Source organism: Bombyx mandarina, chromosome 17, assembly GCF_030267445.1.
Source record: "Bombyx mandarina strain Sakado chromosome 17, ASM3026744v2".
Lineage (NCBI taxonomy): Eukaryota > Metazoa > Arthropoda > Insecta > Lepidoptera > Bombycidae > Bombyx > Bombyx mandarina.
Window position 1 is genome coordinate 1,416,001 of NC_143223.1, and position 26,489 is coordinate 1,442,489.

The 26,489-nt window shown below is 39.0% G+C and overlaps 2 protein-coding genes across 2 annotated transcripts; one reads left to right on the forward strand and one right to left on the reverse strand.

Annotated features, from left to right (window-relative positions):
- Positions 1-1,383: 1,383 nt before the first annotated feature.
- On the reverse strand, positions 1,384-14,170 carry LOC114244677 (uncharacterized). Its single transcript, XM_028176568.2, has 5 exons — positions 14,015-14,170; positions 12,293-12,475; positions 11,035-11,154; positions 5,015-5,161; positions 1,384-1,945 (listed from the first exon to the last, which is right to left on the reverse strand). Exons 1-5 carry the CDS (start codon positions 14,060-14,062, stop codon positions 1,496-1,498), a joined length of 948 nt encoding a protein of 315 aa, XP_028032369.2. The 5' UTR covers positions 14,063-14,170; the 3' UTR covers positions 1,384-1,495.
- A 9,445-nt stretch (positions 14,171-23,615) lies between these two features.
- On the forward strand, positions 23,616-24,089 carry LOC149501069 (uncharacterized). The gene has a single exon (XM_089734441.1). It carries the CDS (start codon positions 23,616-23,618, stop codon positions 24,087-24,089), a length of 474 nt encoding a protein of 157 aa, XP_089590567.1.
- The last annotated feature ends 2,400 nt before the right edge of the window (positions 24,090-26,489 follow it).

Genomic DNA, 26,489 nt, shown 5'->3' on the forward strand with positions numbered 1-26,489 from the left:
GCCGTTCCAGAGATTAACCGGAACAAACAGACAGACAGACAGACAAAAATTGTAAAACATGTTACTTTGGTGTATGTACCGTATATATATTCATATGCATGTAGTAAAAAGCGGTTATTTCAATATTACAAACAGACACTCCATTTTTATTTATATGTATAGATAAAGATTAGGGCATAAGTTTCACTTGAACATTGTTTAGAGCAATTCTAAACATGAAGTTTGTATAACTATTTTTTGAATTTTGAAACAGAATAGTAATTTTGACAACACAGTAATTGTAAGTCAATTAACAATTCAGGTCGTACGTGCACGTGTTGTAACTACATTAAAATAAAATAAAAATAACCTTCTCTCTGAATATGTCGAATTATTGAAGCGACCAGCACAAATTACAGTCCACGCTTTTTTTTTATTTATTGCTTAGATGGATGGACGAGCTCACAGCCCACCTGATGTTAAGTGGTTACTGGAGCCCATAGACATCTACAACGTAAATGCGCCACCCACCTCGAGATATAAGTTCTAAGGTCTCATTATAGTTACAACGGCTACCCCACCCTTCGAACCGAAACGCATTACTGCTTCACGGCGGAAATAGGCGGGGTGGTGGTACCTACCCGTGCGGACTCCCAAGAGGTCCTACCACCAGTAAAACCACGCTTTACACACGCTTTACACAAACTGTCTCTGAAACGTCATTTTAGCATTATTAAAACGCTTTCGCTTATAATTCGCAGCGCGTCTAACCCGGCTCGGCCCGTAGATCGCATTGATATCATTGTACTCGCGGCACAAAGGTCTGCGTGATTGTTTTCCAACAATATATCGTGTTAGCGGTACTTCATCTAATACATTATTCTTTACATTTTACAATATGTATATATGTACGAGTATTAGCGCGTCATTGTGTGTCAAATGTTAATCGACCCACATCTGACGGCCCTTTGCTTTCCTACCGTATTTTGTACCGTTTCCTCGGAAATCAATATCGGGCTTTAACATGAGAGACATAAGGTTCAATTTTTTAAATTTTTTTTATTGCTTAAATGGGTGGATGGACGAGTTCACGGTCCACCTGATGTTAAGTGGTCACTCGTGCCCATAGAGATCTCCAACGTAAATGCCGCCACCTACCTTGAGATATAAGTGCTAAGGTCCCAATTTTTACAGTACAACGGCAGCTCCACTCTTCAAACCGAAACGCATTACTGCTTCATGGCAGAAATAGGCAGGGTGGTGGTACCCACCCGCGCGGACCCACAAGAGGTCCTACGACCAGTAATTACGCAAATTATAATTTTGCGGGTTTGATTTTTATTACACGATGTTATTCCTTCAATAAATACTATCCTGAAAGGGCTACATTAAAATCGACAATGCTATGTATGGAGGTATTTATTATACACATATTACAGCTAATTAAAAATTACAAAGTAGTTTTCATTGAAATCCTATTTGGCCTTTAATGTCTTAATCTACTCGTAAAATTAATCTAATTAAAATTATAGTCCCCGAAGTTTTCGAGGGAAGTTAGGAAACTGTCACCGCTTTGATTTTTTGTTTCGTCTACGCTTTCGTAATTACTAAAGTCAAACTTGTCGGCCAAAAACGTGTCGGCCGGATAAGTCGTCGACTTCTCCGTCGAGAAGAATCCCTCTGATTTCGTTGTGGTACTGGTACTGGTAGTCCTCATAGTTGTACTCTTGATTTCTTCAGAGCTGGCCGAATCGTCCGATGCGCTGTTGATGACGTTTTCAGGGTAGCAGAATGCCTCGCGAAAGATCCAACCGTGAGGGCATACGAAAACTTGCGGGTGAAGATAGCCATGCTTATCTAAGCACACGTAGTAGTGGCTAGGGCTGCCACTCAGCCGTCCCTTTTGGCCGACCGTTAAGCATTTGGGTACTGGTCTCTGGTTACATTGCCCGTGATCTAAAGGTACCTGAAAATGTTCAAATTAAATGACTGATTAGTTATGTGTCTTGTATCTCTTCTTAAAATAAGACCGGAAGATTTTATTTGGCAATTTCGACTGTTTTTATAAGGCTGGAGTATACAATTCTCCAGTACCAATTCCCGCCGATCTTTCATCTGCTGACGCTAATTTTATGACAATCTTGCATACCAACGTTCCGAATACATATTCAGTGGAAGAAGTTTGCTTATTTGCCTCACTCTCTTACCAAGGTATGATTTTAGGTTTAGTCGAGTCGTAAAATTACTTTTAGAGTTCGATCTCGCGTATATTGTTTTCATTTGATTATTTCCGACGTTTCTTATCCAAACAGTATTCTTAAGAGATGTCTTCTCTTCTGGCGTCGTTTCCTCACTGCTGAGGGTCGTGACCATCATATTTAGACAGGATTTTGCTTTTTAATATATCTTTCCAGCCTTTCCTATCATTGGCCGCGTGAAGGGTTTAGTGGAATGGGGTTTCTATTACGGTGCGGATTTAATCGAACTGACTTGTCGGGTTGGGTCTTAAGAGATATATTTTTCCATACATTTGGTTATATATTAGACGAATGGACGAGTTCAAGACCCACCTCATTTTAAGTGATTATCGGAGCCCATAGACATCTACCACGCAAATGCCGCTACCCCCCCTGAGAAATGAGTTCTCAGGTCTCACTTTTAACAGTACAACGGTTGCTTCACGGCAGAAATAGGCAGGGTGGTGGTACCTACCCGTGCGGTAGAATAGTTTAATTTTATGTTCCCAACCCAATATTACGATTCCAATTCTACATGTACATTGTGCTTAAACATACAACATTAAAAAGAATATAAAAAGAACTTGTATTCACCAGCCTTGAGAGACAAACAACACATTTCGACTCACGTTTCTCGCCTTTCGATAACGCGGAACAAGTATTTTGAAGTATTTTCGTTGCATTACGAACTTAATTATCGCATATTTGGTGAACTGAATCAGGTCGACCACGATCGGGTTTGCGTGCCGCATTACGCGTGTCTCTCAATTGGTATGCAATTTTTTTTTTGCAGTAGGCATAATATTTTTATTTTTTATTGCTATAATATGGGTGGACGAGCTCACAGCCCACCTGGTGTTAATTGGTGTCTGGAGCCCATAGACATCTACAACGTAAATACCGCCACCCACCATTGAGATATGAGTTCTAAGGTCTCAGTATAGTTACAACGGCTGCCACACCCTTCAAACCGAAACCCATTACTGTTTCACGGCAGAAATAGGCAGGGTGGTGGTACCTACCCGCGCGGACTCACAAGAGGTCCTACCATCAGTAATAACGCAAATTAGAATTTTGCGGGTTTGATTTAAATTACACGATGTTCTTCCTTCACCGTGGAAATCAATTGAGAATAATTGTTAAGTACGTATTTCATTAAAAAAATTGGTACCCGCCTGCAGGATTCGAATACGGGTGCATCGCTACATATGAATACACTGGATGTCTTATCCTTTAGGCCACGACGACTTCAACGACGACTAATAGATCTTATAATGTTGGGTCTGAAGGATAGGATTGGTTTCGTCAAGCAAAATAAATGGGACGATACCTAGCTATCATAGTGTAGAGAATATTTGACCGGAATCTGAATTGCTTTAGTAATATTTTAAAGGCGATCTAAAGGATAAGACGTCGGAGGCATACGTGTTGAGCGATGCACCGGTGTTCGAATCTCAGGCGGGTACCAATTTTTCTAATGAAATACATACTCACCAAATGTTCACGATTGACTTCCACGGTGAAGGAATAACATCGTGCAATAAAAATCAAACCCGCAAAATTATAATTTGCGTAATTACTGGCAGTAGGACCTCTTGTGAGTCCGCACGGGTAGGCACCACCGCCCTGCTTATTTCTGCCGTGAAGCAGTAATTCGTTTCGGTTTGAAGGGTGGGGCAGCCGTTGTAACTATACTTGAGACCTTAGAACTGATATTTCGAGGTGGGTGGCGCATTTACGTTATAAATATCTATGGGCTCCATGAGCTCGTATGTTCATCAGTCTCTGGTACCCATAACACAGCGAATCCTAAATTGAGGTCGGCTGACCATGCGTGATTTGTTCCCAGTTAAAATATACTAGCTTCGAAAGAAAACATTATGACCGTTGCGTCGGTCTACCCACCAATAACGCTTGCTCGGTGGAAGATCTTCACTTCCTCTTTACCTTCGAGCACAAAAATGAGGTACTTACTACAGTTTACCAATGTATTTTTTGAATAGGTATCCAGAGCTAACTAGTTGATATTTAGCGGCAAGAATAGGTCACAAATAGTAGTAGATAGACACATAAGCGACCTGTGAACTGACATGAAGTTGAATTTCTAATTGTAGTGGAATAACGGTTTTCGTATCACTGCAGGCTACATAGCGTAAAGATCGGACGGCCGATGGGGCAGAAAGATCCTGGAGTGGAGACCACGTACTGGCAAGCGCAGTGTGAGACTTCCACCTACCAGATGGACTGAGGACCTAGTGAAAATCGCTGAGTCACGTTGGATGTAGGTGGCAACCAGACCGGCCGCAATGGAGATAATTTGGAGTGGCCTATGTTTAGGAGTGGACAGTGGATAGGTTAAGAGACGATATCACTGCAGCTTTTTTTTTTATTGCCCTTGTAGGCAGCCACCCACCTGATGGTGAGTGGTTACCGTCCTTCATGGATTTCAGCAATGCCAGGGGCAGAGCCAACCCGCTGCCTACCGCTTAATACTCCCCACAAGCCTCGTTTGAAGAAGGACATGTCGTAGCGCTCGGGAAACACCGTGGAGGGGAGCTCTTTCATAGTCGGATGGTACGTGGCAAAAAAACCTCTGGAAACACACTGTCGATGACCGCAGCGGTTCCAGATAATATGGATAAACTGTGCTCCGATGGCGGGAGGTGTGGTGATAAAAAGGAGATGAGGGGATCACCTCAAACAATTCCTCAGAGCACTCCCCATGGAACATACGGTACAGCTACATAAAAGCTACCATAAAAGCCGGTTTCCGTGTTAGCACTATAAATAGATTTTACCGAACATTGTGCGGTTCTGGGGTCGTATCCGTAATGTCTCGGGCACAACGCGGCTCTGTGGTCAGCTGGTCTCCCGTCGGGCAAACCGTCAGGAGGCGAGCACAGGTGGAACTTCCTGCAGTCGTGAGCGTCAGGGAATACGCCGACCTAGGAAAATAAATTTATGTTTTATTTACGTAGCTTAAACGATAAGACGGTCGCATATATTCGCATCCCAGTGGGCTTAGGGCGAGTTTTTTAACGTTCTCGATAGCGTAAAAGTCAACTCAAATTTGTATGCAGTTGGAACATCGGCCATTGCGGCAAACGTAAGCGATATGTTTATAAAAAAAATGAAATTCGTTTTCTATGTTAAAATCTAATTAATAAATAATAATAATATATATATCGCATCCGGATCCGACAAACGAAACGAAAGCGCGCCATCTAGTGGGTGTGAGCCGCAACTACTCGTCAAACGTAGACTCTTTTTTTTTCCTATCTAATCTGGTAGCCTTGAGAGGCTATTCCAGCGTGACCTTAACTAGTAGGTGAGCTCACGGGGCTCAAACCCGACGATTTTGCTAACACGAACCCTAGCAAGAGCCGTGCTTCGCAGAATCTACCATCGGATCGGAAACGCGACCCACTGAGAAGATCCGGCGAGAAACTCAGTGGGCTGTGTCTGAGGGTTAATTTACTCGTCGAGCCCTTCGTCGCAAGCGACGGGTTCGACGAGAACGGTGACCGAAGTTCGGGTGGCGTGCTTCGGCCGAGTCGAGATGTCTCGAGTGGAATCGAGACACATTCGTTACCTGACTTAGGAAGAGTGAAGACGTCTCGGATCTGTCTTCGTTTCGTGCTGCGCAACCTCTTTGCACGATTACCGACTATAATGTGTAACGAAATAGTGAAGATATCTGCGTATTCTGTGACATATAGATATTTGTCGCGGCTCCATAGTGAAATGACGGCTGACACTCTCACAATTGAGACACATCTAATGACACCTCATGTGTTGAAATCGGTCAAAAGATTGAAAAAGCCCGACATTAAGAGAATAGTTTAAACTGGTGGTAGGACCTCTTGTGAGTCCGCGCGGGTAGCTACCACCTGCCTATTTCTGCCGTGAAGCAGTAATGCCTGTCGGTTTGAAGGGTGGGGCAGCCGTTGTAACTATACTTGAGACCTTAGAACTGATCTCAAGGTGGGTGGCACATTTACGTCGTATATGTCTATAGGTTTCAGTAACCACTTAGCACCAGGTGGGATGTGAGGTCACCCACGTATCTAAAAAAAAAATAGCAAATAAAAAATCTACTGTCGAAAAGTAAAACGTTTAAAGATATTTAGTAACAGTCGCTTTCATTTTAAAACTAATAATGAACGCATTGGGTGTTATTATGTAGTTAGTGTTAGTAGAGTTTTTTTTCATATCATACTAGTGGACCCGGCGAACTTTGTTCCGCCACACGGTTTGTTTCAAACACATCAACTGGTCAACTTCAAAATTCTACTATAAATAACCATAGAATATATTACGTTTAGCTGTCAGTTGCGTTTTGTTATTCCATATCAGTTGCGTTTTGTTATACCACGTTTTATGTCACGTCCCACGAGAACGTGATAAAAAGTATCCTATGTCCTTCTCCTGGTTCTAAGCTACCTCTCCACCAATTTTCAGCCAAATCAGTTCAGCCGTTCTTGAGTTATAAATAGTGTAACTAACACGATTTTCTTTTATATATATAGATTTATGATTACTAAGCATTAATAATGTGTCGTACGGGCACATAGAATCAGTGTAAAAGTTTTCCGGCTCTGGCTATATTATGCTAGCTGACCCGGTAAACGTTGTTTTGCCATATATAAGATTTCTAGGGAATTTCTAGCGTACAAAAAAATAAATAACAAAACCTCATTCAACCACATTATGCCTCGCTATACAAAAAAAAAATTGTTCAAAAAATAAAAAGTAAATGTTAGGGGTGGACAAACCTTATCGCTTAGGGGTATGAATAGATAGTAGCTGATTCTCAGACCTACTGAACATGCATATAAAATTTCATTAAAATCGGTCAAACGGTTTCAGAGGAGTATGGTAACTAGCAGGTATTAACATGAGAGTTGCACAGAAAAATTAAAATAATAGGTATAACAGTCACTGCTACGATTGATACACAAATAAAACCAAAAAACATGGCTGAAAAATGTATAGTGAGACCGGCTTCGTCCTCATCCCTACTACGTGAGAATGCTGGATGAGTGGTGAGACCTGGCGGGGATAACTGATCGATTGATAGTTGATCAGTAGTCGACCGACACGGGCGGGAGATCAAATTGAATTTAAAAAAAATCATAATTAAAGGAACTTGAAATTATAACCTCTGAATAATAATTTATCGTACTACAATTATAATATTTGATTGCCATCTTGCAACCTTATTGCGGATCTGTGCATAGAATAAAAAAAAAATTAAAATCGAGATGGAAAAATAGGGGTTGATCGTTTAAGAGTGGAAATGTCAGTGGAGTCATGACAAAATAAAAAAAAAATCTTACCAAAAAAATTGAAGCTTATAATAAAAAAAAAAATAGGAGTTGATCATAGAGCGATGAAAAATTGAGAGTAACATCAGATTTTTTATTTTATTTCATGACAAAATAAAAATAAAAATGAAAATCTTACCAAAAAAATTAAAGCTTATAATAAAATAAAATAAAAATAGGGGTTGATCATAGAGCGATGAAAAATTGAGAGTAACATCAGATTTTTTATTTTAATTCATGACAAAATAAAAATAAAATAGAAAGTCTTGCCAAAAAAATTAACAAATAAAAAATAGGTGTTGATGGTAGAGGGGTGAAAAATTCAGAGTAATATGATTTTTTTAATTCTAAGTCATGACAAAATAAAAACAAAATTCTTGCAAAAAAATTAAAGTTTTTAATTAACAAATAAAAAATAAGGGTTGATAGTAGAGGGGTGAAAATTTAGGGTTGTATGTATTTTTGTATGCTGTATCATAAAAATATAAAAACAAAACATTTTGTCTAAAAATAAAAAATAAAATTTAGGGGTGGACCACCCTTAACATTTAGGGGGATGAAAAATGTTGTTCGATTCTCCACCCTGGCCCGTGCACGCTTAGATTGACGAAAATCGGTCGAGCCGTTTCGGAGGAGTTCAATCACGCACACCGTGACAGGAGAATTTTATATATTAGATCAATCTTATAATATTAAATACGATGACACATTATCTATCTAATTTCTATTATAATTTTGACATTTCTAAAGTTTTAATTTAGATTTAGCTATAAATTAAATTTAAATGAATGACACGATAAATATCAAAGACATTAACAAAACTATGATATTGTAAATTAATTAATATCAACGTTTGTATTTCTGTACGTTTATTCTTTATGGATAGATTATCATCAACATCAGCCTACAGAAGTCCACTGCTGGACATAGGTCTAGCCAAAGTTTCGCCGGTAGGCCGGTCGGTTGGTCCTGGGTCGGTCGGCCGATCGGCTGGTCCTGGGTAAGCCGTATCCAGTGGATTCCCCAGATCTTTAAGTAAGTCGTCAGTCCACTTTACAAGAGGCCTACCCACGCTGCGTAATCTGGTACGCGATCGCCACTCGAGGACTTGTCGGCTCCAGTGGCCATCTGTTCTTCGACCAATGTCCCCACTGTTACTTCAGCCTCGCCAACCTTTGGGCTATATCGGTTATGTTGGTTCTCCTCCAATCTCCTAATTTCTGATTTTTTTTTATTGCTTACCTGGGTGAACGAACTCACAGTCCACCTGGTGTTAAGTGGTTACTGGAGCCCAGAAACATCTACAACGTAAACGGCCACCCGTCTTGAGATATAAGGTCTAAGGTCTCAAGTATAGTTACAACGACTGCTCTACCCTTCAAACCGAAAGGCATTAGTGCTTCACGGCAGAAATAGGCAGGGTGGTGGTACCTACTCGTGCGGTCTCACAGTAGGTCCTACCACCAGTAGATCTCGTAGCGTCGTCCTGTACAACATTTGGTGATAAAACTTTCTGCAGTGGCTTATCGGCACTTCGGGGAATATTTTTACACATGGTACCGTATATGTTTATGCAATAGACGGTGTATGTGCAAGTAATTTCGATAAATTGTTTTTTTCATACTGTGGGCGATAGTCACAGTTATAAACACGACCAGATTTCACTAGTTCATAATATTACTTCGAATCCTTGACCTTTGTTTTTCGAATGAAAGCCGGTTTTACGATAATTTACTTATGGTTAAAAGATGCATAAATTGTTTAACTGTGACTATATGATTGCTAATAGCGTGTTAATAATGAATAATGAAACGTTCTTCGATATTTTCTAGAGAATATAACGGGTATGGTTTCGTTACAGTGAAAGGATACCACAAATTACAATTTTTATTTAATTAAAGAGGGATCAAATACAAATGTTAATGGTGGAGCACCCAGCATATGTCTGTCTCGAACTCAACCGAATGAAAACATTTTGCTTTTTTTTACTACCTATGCTGATAAAAGTGGAAAAAATTGATTCGAGCCCTACAACCCAGCAGAGGGTAATAGGAAATAATGATGATGATGCTGATAGCCTTGAGAAGCTGTTTCAGCTTCGCCCTAACATGTAGGTGAGGGTGCTCAAACCGGAGTGTTACTAATACTGGCCCTAGCAAGAGCAGTGCTTCGCGAAATCTACCACCGGATCGGAAACGCGACCCACTGAGAAGATCTGACCAGAAACTCAGTGGGCTGTGTCTGTGGGTTAATTCGTTCATCGAGCCCTTCGTCGCAAGCGACGGGTTCGACGAGAACGATGACTGGTGCTTGTGGTACCGTTAATGGATCGGGAGCATCCGTAATGACGTGTTTTGGGCGACGTCGACTGTTTACCATTTGGTCCGCAGGATCGGGTATGTAACATTTTACGAGTGCCGTCGAATATTATATATAGTGCGACGCTTCAGCGCAGGGCCGCACTCGGTCTCGCTACACGCGTCTTGTGATCTTGCATTGGTAGTTACTACCACACTGCTTGTTTCTGTGGTGAAGCTTGTTTCTTCCACGAAATAATGCGTTTCGGTTTGAAGGGCGGGGCAGTCGTTTTAATATAAAGTTGTGACTTAAAACTAATGTCTCAGGTAAGAGGCAATAATGTTTTTGATGTCTATGGGCTCCGCCGTGAGCTCGACCACCCATCTAAATAATAATAAAAAATGATACTATTGTACTTACTAGTTTTACACGTCTGACTTGGCTGTGGTGATCGCTCGTTGTATAAAAACTATTTATTGATATTATTCGCCCGCCAACCCATACTGCATTGATTATATTACCTTATGTGCTAATGTTATGTATAAGCTACTAGAGTGTGAAGCTTCATCAAAACACGTTCAGTAGTTTTTTTGTCAAATAGCAATAACCAACATACACTCATCGTCACAAACTTCGGCATTTATAAATCTATATATTAATACGTGAAGCAAAAACTTTGTACCCCTTTTTACGGAAAATGCGCGGACGGAAGAGTATGGAATTGCTCACACTTATAGGGAAGGAGAGCAGAATGCTATTTTTTTTTAAATTATGCAATAATAATACATTAAATCAATAATAAGAATATTACACTACCATGTATTTGACATTATATTTGTTTATTGTCAAACTTTTCTTATTGCTTATAGTCTATGGTCAAATTGAGCATAGATTAATATTGTTTGTCTTTAATATTTGTCTAAAGTGTAGTCTTGGCGAAATATGTGATTGTTGAAGCATATTAAAGTCTTTGACAATAGAACCATAATAATGTTCAAACTTATAATTTCAATTAATTATAGTTTTTACAGCGCAATTTTTGGTGCGTTGATTGTACTTTAAGTAGCAGGGTTATCGCATTTGAAGAGATAATCTGGCAGCTTGGAGCCTATAGCATCGCAGTGGCCCCTCACGAGAGCTCAGTACCTAGACTAGACTTATATGGCTTAACTTATATGGGAATAATTACTTACCTGTTCACAGCTGTGGTGGAATCTTTGATTCATGACGTCACACTCTGGTACGGACTCCTTGGAACAACCTCCTAGGAGGGCGTTGCAAGTGGTGTCCGATGTACAGCTCTCTAAAGGAACCTAATTTGAGACAAATGTTCAATCAATCTTTATAGAAAAAAACAATTAAAAAGGAGTTGGTTCACAAATTATCCTATCACTAGTCCAGACGGGTAGACCTGTATGAGCGCTCAGTTCTGAAGTCTAAGCGAAAACGACCATGACATTATGATTATCTTCGGGTTAAGAATTTGAGGTTTATAAGGAGGTTCGTTTTAAATCGAGTCCACTCGAATGACCTGAATATGAGAAACTTTATAAAAAACCTAAATTTTGTCATGCTCCGCTCCAGAACATTATTTTTTTTCCTACCTAAGCTGATAGACTTGAGAGGCTATTTCAGTGTAACCTTAACCAAAGTAGGTGAGCTCACGGGGCTCAAACCTGACGACATTGCTAACACGAACTCTAGCAAGAGCCGTGCTTCGCAGAATCTACCAACGGATCGGAAACGCGACCCACTGAGAAGATCCGGCGAGAAACTCAGTGGGCTGTGTCTGTGGGTTAGTTTACTCGTCGAGCCCTTCGTCACAAGCGACGGGTGCGACGAGAACGATGACTGGTTGCTAGCCGGGAGATATGCGCATACATTACACATACGTGCGGACGGGTAGGTGAGCTTACGGGGCTCGATCTGGGAGGATTTGCTAATAATAGCTCTGGCTAGAGCAGTGCTTCGCTGATTTTGCCACTGGCTTGTAATGGCGACTCACTTAGAAGATTTGTGTCAGTGGGCTGTGAAGTGTTCGACCCTTCGGAATAAATTCGACAAGCACTCACTTTACTTATCTTATTAATACGCTTTTATTAGCTTCACACGTATGTATGTTAGTGTGTATGTTTGTAACGGAATCTTTGAACATGATTTTTAACCCCTTCAAAACGTCGGATTAACTCGAAATTTGGTATACTTATTAAGGACCGATGACAATTCAATAGTAAAAAAATATTTTGAAAGAATTGAAATCAACTAAAAAATCAAAAATAAATAACGCTTTTTTTACAATAAAATATATTTTCTTACACTATTTTTAATTCAGATTTATTAAAATTTATATTCTATTTTTTAGTTGGATTATCTATAAAAACGTAGGTAATTTGTTACTTTTTTTAAACTATTATTTATTACGTCATTCTTCCATGAGTGATGGTAAGATACCTTCAACCAGCCTCCCGGCAATGCTATGCACGTGATGGCCTGCGTACAATTCAGGCATGCGACTCCGGATTTTGTGCAGATACCCTCGACGTCCAGCTCTCCAAAACCTGGGGATATGCCAAGGGGGACTGCAGCCATGCGATTGCCGTTCACAACCCCGCGTAGATCAAAGGAGGTCGTTACCTGGTGGAATTGTTTTCAAGATACTGAGATATTCGATGTAACGATGATTTGTACACTTAGTATGTAATAGCCGTACTCGCCCGCTTCAGTGGGCATTTAAAATTAACATTATTATTAGGGAGTTCAACACTCATATAAATATTAGCTTATACATTAAGTACATGTATTTTCTACATGGATGCCACGTTTCAAGTCAATCGGTTGCATGGTTCAGTAGTTATAACGAAACATCCGTAAAAACCACTGTAGATTTATATATTAGTATAGATATAGATGGTGAATGGTCAGAGTTTTTTTATTTTATTTTGAAGTCGTCGTGGCCTGAAGGATAAGACGTCCGGTGCATTCGTATGTGTATGCAACGATGTTCGAATCCCGCAGGCGGGTACCAAATTTTCTGGTGAAATACGCACCTACTTAACAAATATTTACGATTTACTTCCACGGATAACATTGTGCGTAATTACTGGTGGTAGGACGTATTGTGAGTTCGCACCGGTCGGTACCACCCTACTTATTTCTGCTGTGAAGCACTAATGCGTTTCGGTTTGAAGGGTAGGGCAGCCGTTGTACTGTTAAAAGTGAGGCCTTAGAACACATGTCTCAAGGTGGGTGTTGGCATAAAAAAATAATCGGCATTGGAAACAACACTATTCCACGGAAACCTGATGCTACCTCCTGAGCCTCCTACTCTTGAAGAGTCGTTCCAGAGCCGCACGCTTGCGTGGCAGCAGTCCTGTGGCGGTTTTTTGCCACGATTCGGATCTAGTCAAAGCCATTTTAGAGGGTAATAATTCGCTCAGTGACTACAAAACTACAAGCTTTTCAACTTTATATCGGTAGCGAGGACTTCAGCATTTGGTTCCTCGCAGAATCTCCAGAGAAACGACCAGTGGAGCTCACAGGATTCCGGCACCAGACACTTCTCTAACCCACAACAGCCTCTCCTCCTCGCGTCGTTTTCCTCATTACAGAGGGTCGTGACTCCCCCGCTGCATCAGTTTCTCCCGTACGATTCCCCTCCATCTGCTGCGATCCTTAGCTTCATGAAGGGCATTGTGGAAGTTGATGTTCAGAGAAGATCGTATTTGGTCCGACCATCTCGTGGGGCTGCGTCCTCTGGGACGTTTGCCATCTAACTTTCCTGTCACCATCAGCTGTTCTAGATTGTGAACCTCTTTACGAGCAATATGTCTAAAGAATTCTAGCACCCTACGAAGGCATACAGTGGAAAGTTTTCACTGGTGGTAGGACCTTTTGGGAGTCAGTCCGCACGGGTAGGTACCACTACCCCGCCTATTTCCGCCGTGAAGCAGTAATGCGTTTTGGTTTGAATGGTGGGGTAGCTGTTGTATAACTATACTAAGATCTTAAAACTAATATCTCAAGGTGGGTGGCGCATTTACGTTGTGGATGTCTATGGGCTCCGGTAACCACTTAACATCAGGTGGGCTGTGAGCTCGTCCATCCATCTAAGCAATAAAAAAAAAACCAGCACCCTACGAAGGCGTATAGTGGAAAGTACTAAAACCAACTTACCGAACAACCCACACCGAAAACAGAAATAATTATTAGTTTAAACCACATTTTACAAATACGTTTTATGAAGACAAATGACAAAATACGACTAATTTTTGATTTTTACAGTCGAATAACGCAATTACCGAAGGACGGGCGCGATCTTTAACCTAATATTATCGGTTCGATGATAAGCGAGTGTTAGTTTATTTAAAAATCGGGGTTGCCTGAATGCCTATAATAATAATAAGCCTTTATTGCTGTTTTACTAATTTACTTAATTTTTTTTTTTTTTTACTAACAATCACGCCACGTTAACTGGTCCTGTGATAAGTTCGTAAAGAACTTGTGTTACAGGTACCTGATAACGAATATAAATGTATGATTTTTATTATACACATATATGTCATTTCTTCCCTTGGCGGGATTCGAACCCGCGACCCCCTTGTGTAGTGACCATGTCACTTACCACTACACCAGACGGCCGTTAAATTACTTAACATTAAATGAAATGAAATGAATGCCTATATAAGCATTTTATTCCACGATTCGTTGTTTTCTATCAATGTATATTAACGATAACTAGTGGTCCCCCGGTAGTCGAAATTCAACTATCCTATCAGCCCATGGACGTCCACTGTCCACTGCTGGACATAGGTCTCCCCCAAGCCTCGCCACAAAGACCGGGCCTGCGCTGCCTGCATCCAGCTTATCCCCGTCGTCGGCCCACCTTGTGGGAGGCCTACCCACGCTACGTCTTCCGTCATTCGAAAAAGAATAACACCTCCCCTTCTCCTCCCGTGGGTGTCGTAAGAGGCAACTAAGGGATTATCCAGAGAATGGGCAGCAGCGTTCTCCGAGTATCATAACAGTACACTGCGATCGCCAACCCGCATGCCAAGCGTGGCGATTATGGTAAGCACCCCCCCCCCCAATATGGCTGACACAAATTCAAATATAATTAATTGGAATTAAAAGTTTGAACATTATTATGATTCTATTGTCAAGAACTATTCTTTTACTTTCTATAATCACAAATTTCGCTAAGACTACAGTATATACAAATAATATTAAGGACAATAAATATTAATCTATTCTGAATTTGAGCACAGATTTTAAACAATAACAAAAGTTTGACAATAAACGAAGAGTATATTTGCCGGTGTGTGTGTGTGTGTGTGTCAAGTACATGGTAGTGTGTGTCATGTTTCTTTTATTGATTTAATGTATTTTTTCAGGCATAATTTAAAAAAATTAGCATCTTGTACTTCGTCTCTATATTCTCTATAAGTGTGGGAAATTTCATACTCCTCCGTCCGCGCAATTATCGTAAATAGGGTTACAAAGTTTTTGCTTCACGTATTAATATATAGATATTGCGATTGTAATGTTATTTTTCGTGAATCAAATTACACGATAAAATACACATTTTATGTAGTTTAGATATGGGAATTATTACGGAGATGGTCAATTGCGATTTTATGTGATTGATTCTTCAATCTTCAGTTTCTGTTCTGAATAATGGAAGCTTAAGGAGTTTAATAACATGATGACAATTTTCACTCATTTCAAATACTAAATTAAGTTTAGGTCGAAAACACGGCGCAAACCCTAAACCTAGCTTATTTTTTAATATATTTTTTATTGCTTAGGTGGGTGGACATGCTCATAGCCCACCTGGTGTTAAATGGTTACTAGAGCCCATATACATCTACGACGTAAATGCGCCACCCACCTTGAGATATCAGTTCTAAGGTCTCAAATATAGTTACAACGGTTGCCCTACCCTTCAAACCGAAACGCATTACTGCTTCACGGCAGAAATAGGCAGGGTGGTGGTAGGTACCTACCCGCGCTTATACGAACAGAGCATCTGCACCTAAACGCTGATGTTCCTACCAAGAAAGACGGTAGCGGATAGTGCAATATCTAATCGTAAAATCTATAGTAAAAGTGGGATCCACAAAAGGCCACATACCGTGCTAGTGTGAGGGTTATCTTGCTATTTATCTTTTTCATGGGACTTTTTGGCGGGAACGCGAGGAGTGAAGTTGTGTGATTTGTTTTATTTTGTTTATTTAGTGTTTGTTCAAGCTTAAATGTGTAATAACGTTGGTTTATTAAATATTTAATATCTGTGAAAGTGCACAAATGTGGGAAAATGAAACAAAGCCGCTGGACGTAACTTCTCGGAATCCTCCAAAAAGTCCATTGAAAAAATCTTAGTAAATGACCACCATTTTACTGACATTTATATTTCATCCCATATCATCTCAACTCATCTCATTTCATTTAATTTCATCCCAGTTGATTAATGTCTCAAATTAATCATCTTCATTTCATTTCACTCCATATTATCACTTTTCATAAAAATAAGAATATTATTAAAATAAGACATGACCTAAAGGTAGTTCATAAAATCATAAAATCCCATAAAAAAACTTGTTTCATAATACTATTAGGTTTAATTTGTCATTCACGGATGCCATAGAAAGAAAGGGATATGATCCAGTTACTGTTGTCCCATTAGATCCACTCTATCGACCATATAACCAGCCTTTTCGAGTCTTTGACAGAGAATTTTCATCTAGGAATTAAAAGGCGTATATTCAATATGTAAATATAATTATACACCTATCCATTGCCTTACAAAAGATAATCCCTGAACCTATTTCAAAGATTTAATATTTTAATATCGATTTGCTAAAAAATATCTTAAGGCGTTGAATTTATTAGTCAATTCAAGGGTAAGTGAAACATGGCTCAACAAAAAATGATGTTTTCTTTGTCCTCTCTCAATAACCTAAGTGTAATAAGTAGCTTCTTGTGAATACAGCGACTACTAATGATCTTCGTTAGCAATAAAATAGATAAAATCCAATGAAAATTTGATAAATCGCAATTTTATCACCAATAAATTGACGTCTCATGCAGGTGATAATAAAATTTCAATAGAACAGAGGGGAAAGAAGCGATTTGGCAACGAATAGCGTGTGACTCATCTGCCAAATGTGGCTTTAATCTGTGACCGTTTTAGATTTTGGGAAATCGTTTTTAATGGTTCCGTTGCTAAGTAAAAAATGATCTATTGTATATATGAATTTCGAACATAAATAAGTATGCCCCTGTACATTACATCTAATATATAAAATTCTCGTGTCACAATGTTCGTTCCCATACTCCTCCGAAACCGCTTGACCGATTCTCATGAAATTTTTTATGCATATTCAGTAAGCCTGAGAATCGGCTACTATCTATTTTTCATACCCCTAATTGATTAGGGTTGTCCACCCCTAACATACTTTTTTTTATTTGGACATTTTTTTTTTGTTATAATGAGGTATTATGTGGTTGAATGAGGTTTTGTTATTTTTATTATATATTCCCTCATCGGTCACAGCACTACATACCTCTTTCACTCATTTACCACATCCTTACACACTTACAATAAGTTCGTTTTTTTTTTCTACACTAGAAATACCCTAGAAATCTTATATATGGCAAAACAATGTTTGCCGGGTCAGCTAGTATTATATAATATTACTGGTGGCGCCCGGAAGCCTTTCCAGTTTCACCAGGACAGGTGGACGAGCAAAGGCTCAGGCAGGGGGTAGTACATATCGAGAAGTGAAAGGATTAAGCGACCTTTTTGTAAATTTACAGGAGAGCCATTTGATGTTTAAATTTTGGAAAAATATCATGACAAAAAAACTTCTTCAGCTGTTTGAATGGGATAAACATAATTGAAGTACAATAAAAAAAAAAAACACGTATGGCACTTGGGGACTGCCGCGGTAAAGCTATTGCAAAGAATTTTTTATCATCTTATACAATTATAATTAGACAATAATAATTTAATATTAAAAGATAGTAAGTAAAAAATTAACTATTAAGTCAAAATTTAAATATTAAATATTGACAATCGGCTGTATTTAATAAAAATCAACGGAATCCTACGTAGTTCAACTTGTACTTGCCTTGTTCTTGTTACTGCATCGGCAGACGATGTTTTATCGTAACTGGTATTTATGAAATGATCGAAATTCGACACTAATACTTACACATCAACACTTAGATTAATTCTTCTTCTATGTCCCACTAGCTGGGGTCGGCACAGCTAATTTTTCTCTTCCATTCTCTTCTATCAGCCATCATCTCGACACTCACTCCTCTCTCTCTCTCTCTCTCTCTCTCTCTCATATCGTCATTCACACACTCCATCCATGTCTTCTTCGGTCGACCTCTTCCCCCTCTACCTTACACTACCATTTCCATACATCTCCTAGTCACATGCATCTTCTCTCTACGCATCACATGTGCATACCACGCTAACCGTCTGCTCTTTAATTTGTTGATTACCGCGCCTACTTTCACACTTCCTCTGATATACTCATTCTTTATCTTGTCCATACTTGTCACTCCACACATCCATCTCAACATTCGCATCTCTGTCGCATGCACTCCTCTTTCATGCTTTATTTTCGTCGCCCAACATTCAGATCCATACAGCACGACAGGTCTAATGATCGTTTTGTAAATCTTTCCGTTAGATTAATTCTTATTAATAGTATTAATGAATTACACTGTCTCTGGTATTTATTAAGTCTTAGAAAAAACTAACCATTTCAAAAACGTACTTATTGATAACACTAAACTTTATCACACAATCGTACAAAACAATATTTACACTAAACAAAATTAATTGACAAGCATAGTCGGGCGATAACTGCAGTATAGCGGCGGCCATAATATTTCGCTAGTACATTTTAACTGGTGGTAGGACCTCTTGTGAGTCCGCGTGGGTAGGTACCACCACCCTGCCTATTTCTGCCGTGAAGCAGTAATGCGTTTCGGTTTGAAGGGTGGTGGGGCAGCCGTTGTAACTATACTGAGATCTTAGAACTTATATCACAAGGTGGGTGGCGCATTTACGTTGTAGATGTCCATGGGCTCCAGTAACCACTTTACACTAGGTGGGCTGTGAGCTCGTCCACCCATCTAAGCAACAAATAAAAAAATAAAAAAACATCCCTCCATAGACACCTTTCTGTGCTACGCCTTTTTAATTATTACTTCTTGTTTTGTGTACCTGCTTTGTGTTGCTTGAACTATCTATTTCTTAATTCTTGTTTACTTTCTCCTGCTTTCTATACTTTGTATTCGTCTTAAATAAAAACTTACTTTGTGTCCTTTTGTGTTTGTAACGAATTGCAAAGACATTGTAATAGCAACCAAGACGACTAAATGTCGGATATTATAAATAATATGAATAGTACATTTTCTAAGTTTTCGGTAGAGTTTCGATGAGGCGTTTCCCAGGCCGGACGGAGCGAGATGTGGATGTAATATGAAGTGTTTTGATCGATGATGGGTTAGCTGCTGGTTCAAGGGATAGGCGATTGACTTATTTTACTATTTGAATACAGCTTTTTACTGGTGGGCTATACCCGATCCTGTAGATCGAATGATAAACAGTCGACGTCGCCCAAAGCACGTCATTACAGATCCTCCCGATCCATTAACGGTGCTTTTAGGTACCACAAGCACTGGTCACCGTCCTCGTTGAACCCATCACTTGCGACGAAGGGCCCGACGAGTAAATTAACCCATAGACACAGCCCACTAAGTTTCTCGCCGGATCTTCTCAGTGGGTCGCGTTTCCGATCCGGTGGTAGATTCTGCGAAGCACTGCTCTAGCTAGGGTCAGTGTCAGCAACACTCCGGTTTGAGCCCCGTGAGCTCATCTACACACGTTAGGGTGAAGCTGAAGTAGTCTCTCAAGGCTATCAGAATAGGTAGAAAAAAAAAACTGGTGTTAGGACCTCTTGCGAGTCCGCGCGGGTAGGTACCACCGCCTTGCCTATTTCTGCCGTGAAGCAGTAATGCGTTTCGGTTTGAAGAGTAGGGCAGCCGTTGTAACTATACCGAGATCTTAGAACTTATATCTCGAGGTGGGTGGCGCATTTACGTTGTAGATGTTTATGGGCTCCAGTAACCACTTAATACCAGGTGGGCTCGTCCACCCATCTAAGCAATAAAAAAAAGCTTATCTTTAGAACGAGTCTGGGTATTCAAAAAGAGTTTTGAGTCTTGTGATGTGTTTATTTGTGACATAAGTGGCTAAAAATTACAAAAAAAGGTCACAGGTGGGCGCATCACGATGCTCAGCAATGAGCGATCGACTGACGGAGGAGGAGGATGTGTTTATTGATATATCTGAAGCTCAAACCATCTTTATGGGTTGTTCCTGAAGCAAGATCATGATGCTAAGTGTAAATAAATATCAAAATGTGAATTTGCTGCTGAAATACTTACAATTACTGGTTGTACGGTAAAATGGAACCCGTAAAATTGGTAATGTTACGCACATGGTGGTAGGTAACAGCATCCCGCCTGTTTCTGGGGCGAAGTGGTCATGTCTTTCAGTTTAAAAGCTGGTACAGACATAATAAATCGCATATATGTGCGTTTGGAAATGCCACGACCGGGACTTATGGCAGGATTTGCGGGAGGCCTATGCGAAAGCAAAACAATCTTTGCCGGTGTCAAATGTTTAGAAAACTTACATTAATAGTGTTACGCGCTGGGGATCGGGATAAATAAAATTCCACCAAAGTACAACTAAAAACTGTATTCAATACTTAGAACACTTTAAACACTCAACAAAAACACTTTAAAACTTTCAATTCGCTTGTTCCGCTTCGCTTCAGGTGATCCGTTCGCTGTTTTGCTTCGAGTAGTTCCGATTACTGACTGACTGCGTGCCATTCCTGCAACGCTTTATAGTTGACTAGCGACCCGCCCTCGCTTCGCTTCGAAAACATTAAAACACACATGAAACCAAAAATATAAAATAAAAAAAAATAAAAAAAAAGTAGCCTATGTTCATCAGGGACCATGTCGGCTTCTAATGGAAAAATAATTTTTCAAATCGGTCCAGTAGTTTCGGAGCCTATTCGAAACAAACAAACAAACAAATCTTTCCTCTTTATAATATTAGTATAGATACCTCATCCCTAGAATTATCTAGAATATTCCTCACCTCTAGTATTGATTCCGCCGTCTGGCAATAGATAGCGTTGTACTTCTCGAGCGTTCTAGGCGCTAGTAAATCCTTCGATATTCTTTCGACTATGCGGCGATAGATGGCGTTACTTTTACCGGCGTAACAATATTATGTACCTTGTTGTATAAACAAGGCTTGTTGACTTAAATTTGAATTCCCAGAAAACTAAACCGACTAAAAGGGGGAAGGTACTCCCAAATGCTTGCTTGATGTTGTTTGTGGTCTTCTGTCCCCGGGGCACTGTTGTGGATGCTGGAGTTTAAGACACACAGACACACGCACAAGTTGAATAGCAAAGTTTGCGAAAAACAGTATTTTTGAATTTAAATGTTTTTTTTTTATTGATGCGCGCGTGGTGCGAAAACGTCGACTCAGTTCTTTTCTTCGCCCGCTAGGGAGCGCGTTACAATTCTTCATAAAGCCGATAGATGGCGTGGATTAGGGAAGGGAATTTTAGTCGGTTCCCTAACATACCTAAATATCAATTAAGGTGGTTAATAAGGGCTTCTTTATCTGTATCTATGTACGTTTCGATGGATAATATTAGTATTAATCATTAGTATTATATGTAGTATTTATAAGTTTTGCTACCTACTTAACATTAGGTCTGTGTACGAGTTTTTTCACGAAGATTGTGTCCAGGGGCATCAATTACTCTTTATAGTAAAAGCTTTTTATTCGTGGGGTATAATAACAATATGTTCCGTAAATATGGCACGATTACAGAAACTGAATATAGAATGGTAATTGTACAAACCATATTCGGTTGGATACGTACATATTGGAATCCATTTTATCATTGTGTATGTACCGATTTCCACGAATAAGAAATCTTTTAGCAGCGAGTATAGGAAATGGGGTCGCATTTTTTAAATTCGCGAATAGTGAACACGCGAATAACAGGAGCGCGGATAATAAGCTTTTACTGTATTACACTTACTGGTGGTAGGACCTCTTCTGAGTCCGCAGGGGTAGGTACCACTACCCCACCTATTTCTGCCGTGAAGCAGTAATGCGTTTCGGTTTGAAGGGTGGGGCAGCCGTTGTAACTATACTGAGACCTTAGAACTTATATCTCAAGGTGTGTGGCGCATTTACGTTGTAGATGTCTATGGGTTCCAGTAACCACTTAACACCAGGTGGGCTGTGAGCTCGTCCACATATCCAGGCAGTAAAAAAAAATAAAAAACAAAAAAAAAATCTAAGACAAAAACGTGACTAGGGAGTCGCTCATGAACTAGACGGGCGCATTAGTAAATCATTCATTCGTTCTTTTTACTTTTTCACGGGTTTTTTGCTTTGAAACATGGTGAGGCCTATTGAAAGTTTTCTTCCCTCTTTCCGCACTTTACGTACGGATTTATTCTTGTATCGCTTCATGAATTATTCTAACGTTATGCTCTCTGTGTAATGGTGCTTGTGAGTGGGACCGGATAAGGAATAAAGGGTGAATTATTAACTGATTGATCTTTGATAGAAGAACGAACGACAAGAAAAATCGTTTTCAATTGTGAATAGCAATAGCAATTGATTACGGTTATTGGCGTTACCATATTAGGGTTACCAGTTACATCACTTGTCTTTGAATTTTGGCGGATAATGTGAAACATTCAACTTCAACGTAAAATACACAATAATATAAGAACGTTGCATCAAATACGTTTTGGCAAGTAGGTATTTGAGTCGCGAGCGCTGTTTTTTTTAAAAGACAAAGTCTGTCTGATCGAATCCCTGTATAATGTTGTTATTGATACCGACATATTTTGAATTATAAGTCTTAATTCTATTAGCATTACGGGTGATTTTTAAAACAGAAATTCAATAGGCAGCAATCCTATTGAAGCCTTATGTCAGTCGACAATATCCAGCATCCGACAATATCCAGCAATCGAAAGAACCACATTAAAAATTCGAGAGAAGGAAAATGGACATTTTAAAAGCTTGTCTATTTTCTAAAATGTTATGTGTACACGGATTTGTTTTTAATCTTTTTTTGTTTTTATTTTATTGCTCAGATGTGTGGACGAGCTCACAGCCCACCTGGTGTTAAGTGGTTACTGGAGCCCATAGACATCTACAACGTAAATGCGCCACCCACCTTGAGATATAAGTTCTAAGGTCTCTATTTATAAGACCTTATAATATATTCGTGGCTTCCGTTTCCGGCATCCGAACTGTCAACACCGTAGTGATTAACTCCGAGTGAAATTAAGTGAAGTAAAATACGAAACGTAATTTCTGGTTGCTAGTATACGTTGAAACAATGCTGGGACCTCTCAGAAGTGACTAGAAACATACAGTGAAGTGCGGTTACTGGAATCGCGGATCTACAACCACAATATCAACTATTGGTTTAGAGGTTAGAAAACACGAAAACAACAAATCGTTCGCTCAATGACACTTGTCCTGTACCTACGTCAATAAATCTGACATATTAAACAGTGTTGCTAATTGAGAAAAATATTTCTACCATATTCTACTATTGCGGTTCGTTACACGTAGATAATATAATATAAGATGGAAGGTCAATTTCAAATATTATTTGAAAAAATTAAAATGGAGATGCAAAGTCAAAATGCTGAATTAAAGGACTCTATAACAAATAGTATTATGGAAAAGATGGATGAGAAACTAATCCCTATTATAGAAGAAAATAAGAACTTGAAAACTAAAGTAGAAAAACTGGAAAAAGAAATAGATTATCTCAAGAGGGCTGAGAAAAACAATAATATTATAGTATTCGGCTTAGAAGAAAACGAAAAATCTTCTTATGAACTTTTACAAAAGCTCAAAGAAACCTTCAACCAAGATTTGAATATTAAAATGGAAGAATACGATATCAACAAAATTTATCGCTTAGGAAAAAGAAAGAGAGAGAGCGACAAACCGAGACCGGTACTGTGTTCGTTTATAAGCAACTGGAAAAAGACCGAAATTATCAAAAGTAAAAAGAACCTAAAAACTATATACATTGCGGAGGACTACTCGAAAGATGTGTTAGAAAAAGAAAAGAGCTGCAAGCCAAGTTAATTGAGGAGAGACAAAAAGGCAATATAGCATACCTAAAATATGATAAATTGATTGTTAAAGAGAACAACTACAGCCAAGAAAAAAGGAAAAGGGAAATATCCGCTTCACCTTCTCCAGATAATAATCAACCAAAAAAGCAACAAACCGTAAACACAATAAAGACAAACAGGTCAAATGCTTTTGATTTAATGAGATACAGATCCAGCTCCCTTTCGAACATGCCTAATACTAATAAAAACCAATAGCAACTAAAGAACGGCAAACGGAAACCAAAACCAACCAAAGAAACTTAATAAAGAAACAAAAAAGGAACGAACTCCCCCAAGCCGACTGGTCCTCGAGGGGGAAAGCGACCACAACCCTCCAACGTCTAAAGACAACGAATGGAAAAGGTTGGAGGAGGCCTCTGCCGACTGGCAAACAGATCTAGGGAAGATAACCAAGCAACAAATATTAGTTTACATTTATTCATATTTATTAAGTTTAAGATTTTAATGCTAGTATTTTTAAGTTTAAAAAATCATTGTACTAAAAGATCTGAATAAAAGGCTATATTATTATTATTATAATATATTCGTGCTATTTATAATATGCACCTGAGGGAATCCTTGAGGGACAAGTTTAAGGAAATCAAAATTCTAACTTTAGCGTCCCAATACATTTTTGAAAATTTATTGTACGCGCGTAAAAACATTGAAGAATTCCCCAGAGTCTGCGATTTGCACAATGTGAACACTAGGAACAAACATAGGCTTGCGTTGCCGGCGGCTCGAATTAAGAAAATAAGCAACTCTTTCAGGGGGCTGGGTGTACAGCTTTTCAACAAGATCCCACTAAACGTTCAACTACTACCTGTTCATAGATTTAAGAAAACTGTTAAGGAACGTTTGTGCAACAAGGCATATTATAAAGTTAAGGATTATTTACTAGATGGCACTACGTGGGAATGAGGCGCTCGCTCCTGGCCTTTTCATTTTTCATTATTATTATTATTTTTTTAATTGTATTTTTTTTGACTTGTTTTTTCTTTTATTGTGAATATTTCTATTTATTTAAAAAAAAGAAAATATTTGAGAAAAAACAAAAAAAAAGCCCGCTGAGTTTGTTTCGCCGGTTCTTCTCAGGACTGTGGCTTTTTTTGGAACCGGTGGTAGAGTTAACATTGTTATTTGTATTTTGACATTCAACAAGTGTGTCATACTGACATCTAAGTTGAAATAAATGATTTTGAATTTGAATTTGAATCAGTATAGGCACAACGGCTACCCCGCCCTTCAAACCGAAATGCATTACTGCTTCACGGCAGAAATGGGCGGAGTGGTGGTACCTACCCGTGCGGACTCACAAGAGGTCCTACCACCAGTAACAGGGAGAGAAAAGGGCAATTTTAAAAGCTTGTCTATTTTCTAAAATGTTACGGATTATTTACAATGTGTACACAGATTTATTTTTAGTCAGCGTCTTTGGAAGCGAATGCATACAAGTACCTATATTTTCGCACTAGAACGAGCACAGAGCGCTCGCAATTTGCTAGACCGATGCATAGATTTACCTTTCCAGCTCATATTTGTGTTAGTTATCTCTAGCGTGTAAACATCACAAAATATTCAGTGGAATTCTTTTTGGTATTTACATAGGCTTGATTCAGTTGATCTATTTTTCAACTAGCTAGTTCTATGGTCATATATTTATTTATTTATGCTTATAAGTACAGTGCCGGACTTAATGCTTAAAACATTATGTAGAGAGTTCTGTGGTAGGTTTTTTTTTATTGCCCGTATAGACAGACGAGCATGCGGCCCACATGATGGTGAGTGGTTACCATCGCTCATGGATGTCAGCATGCCAAAGGCAGAAACAAGCCGTTTTGAGAAAAACGGCTTTTTTGAGAAAAAAATTATAATCATCGAATATTACAAATGCAAACATATATACAGAGCCCACACATAAAATATAACGCCGTACATATTATAATAACAAAAAGATTTGGACTAAAATATAGTATAGCTTTATAGTAATAGCTTTCTTTCAGTCATTGGATTTAGAATAAGATCTTCAGGAAGAAGCATTTTAGTTATTTATCATATGGAGGGTAGAGGTAAGGAGAACCGTCTCTGTGTGTGTGAAAAAGAGTCCGTTAAAATCTGCTAAATAAGGGTGGCGCAACCGTAGCAACCGGGTAAACTTAAAAAAAGGCGCTGAAAGTTATTTGAATAAGACAGAGAAATAAAAAAGGACGAAAGAATTGTAATCACTACAAAATCACAAAAAGTATTTTATTTAAAGCTGATAAGAAAATGCAATCGATGTCTCCACGTTTTACCACAGCAATAATTTTAGGTTATATTGACGCAATTAGTTTCGACTACGTAAACATGTGAGATCTTGTATATTACACTG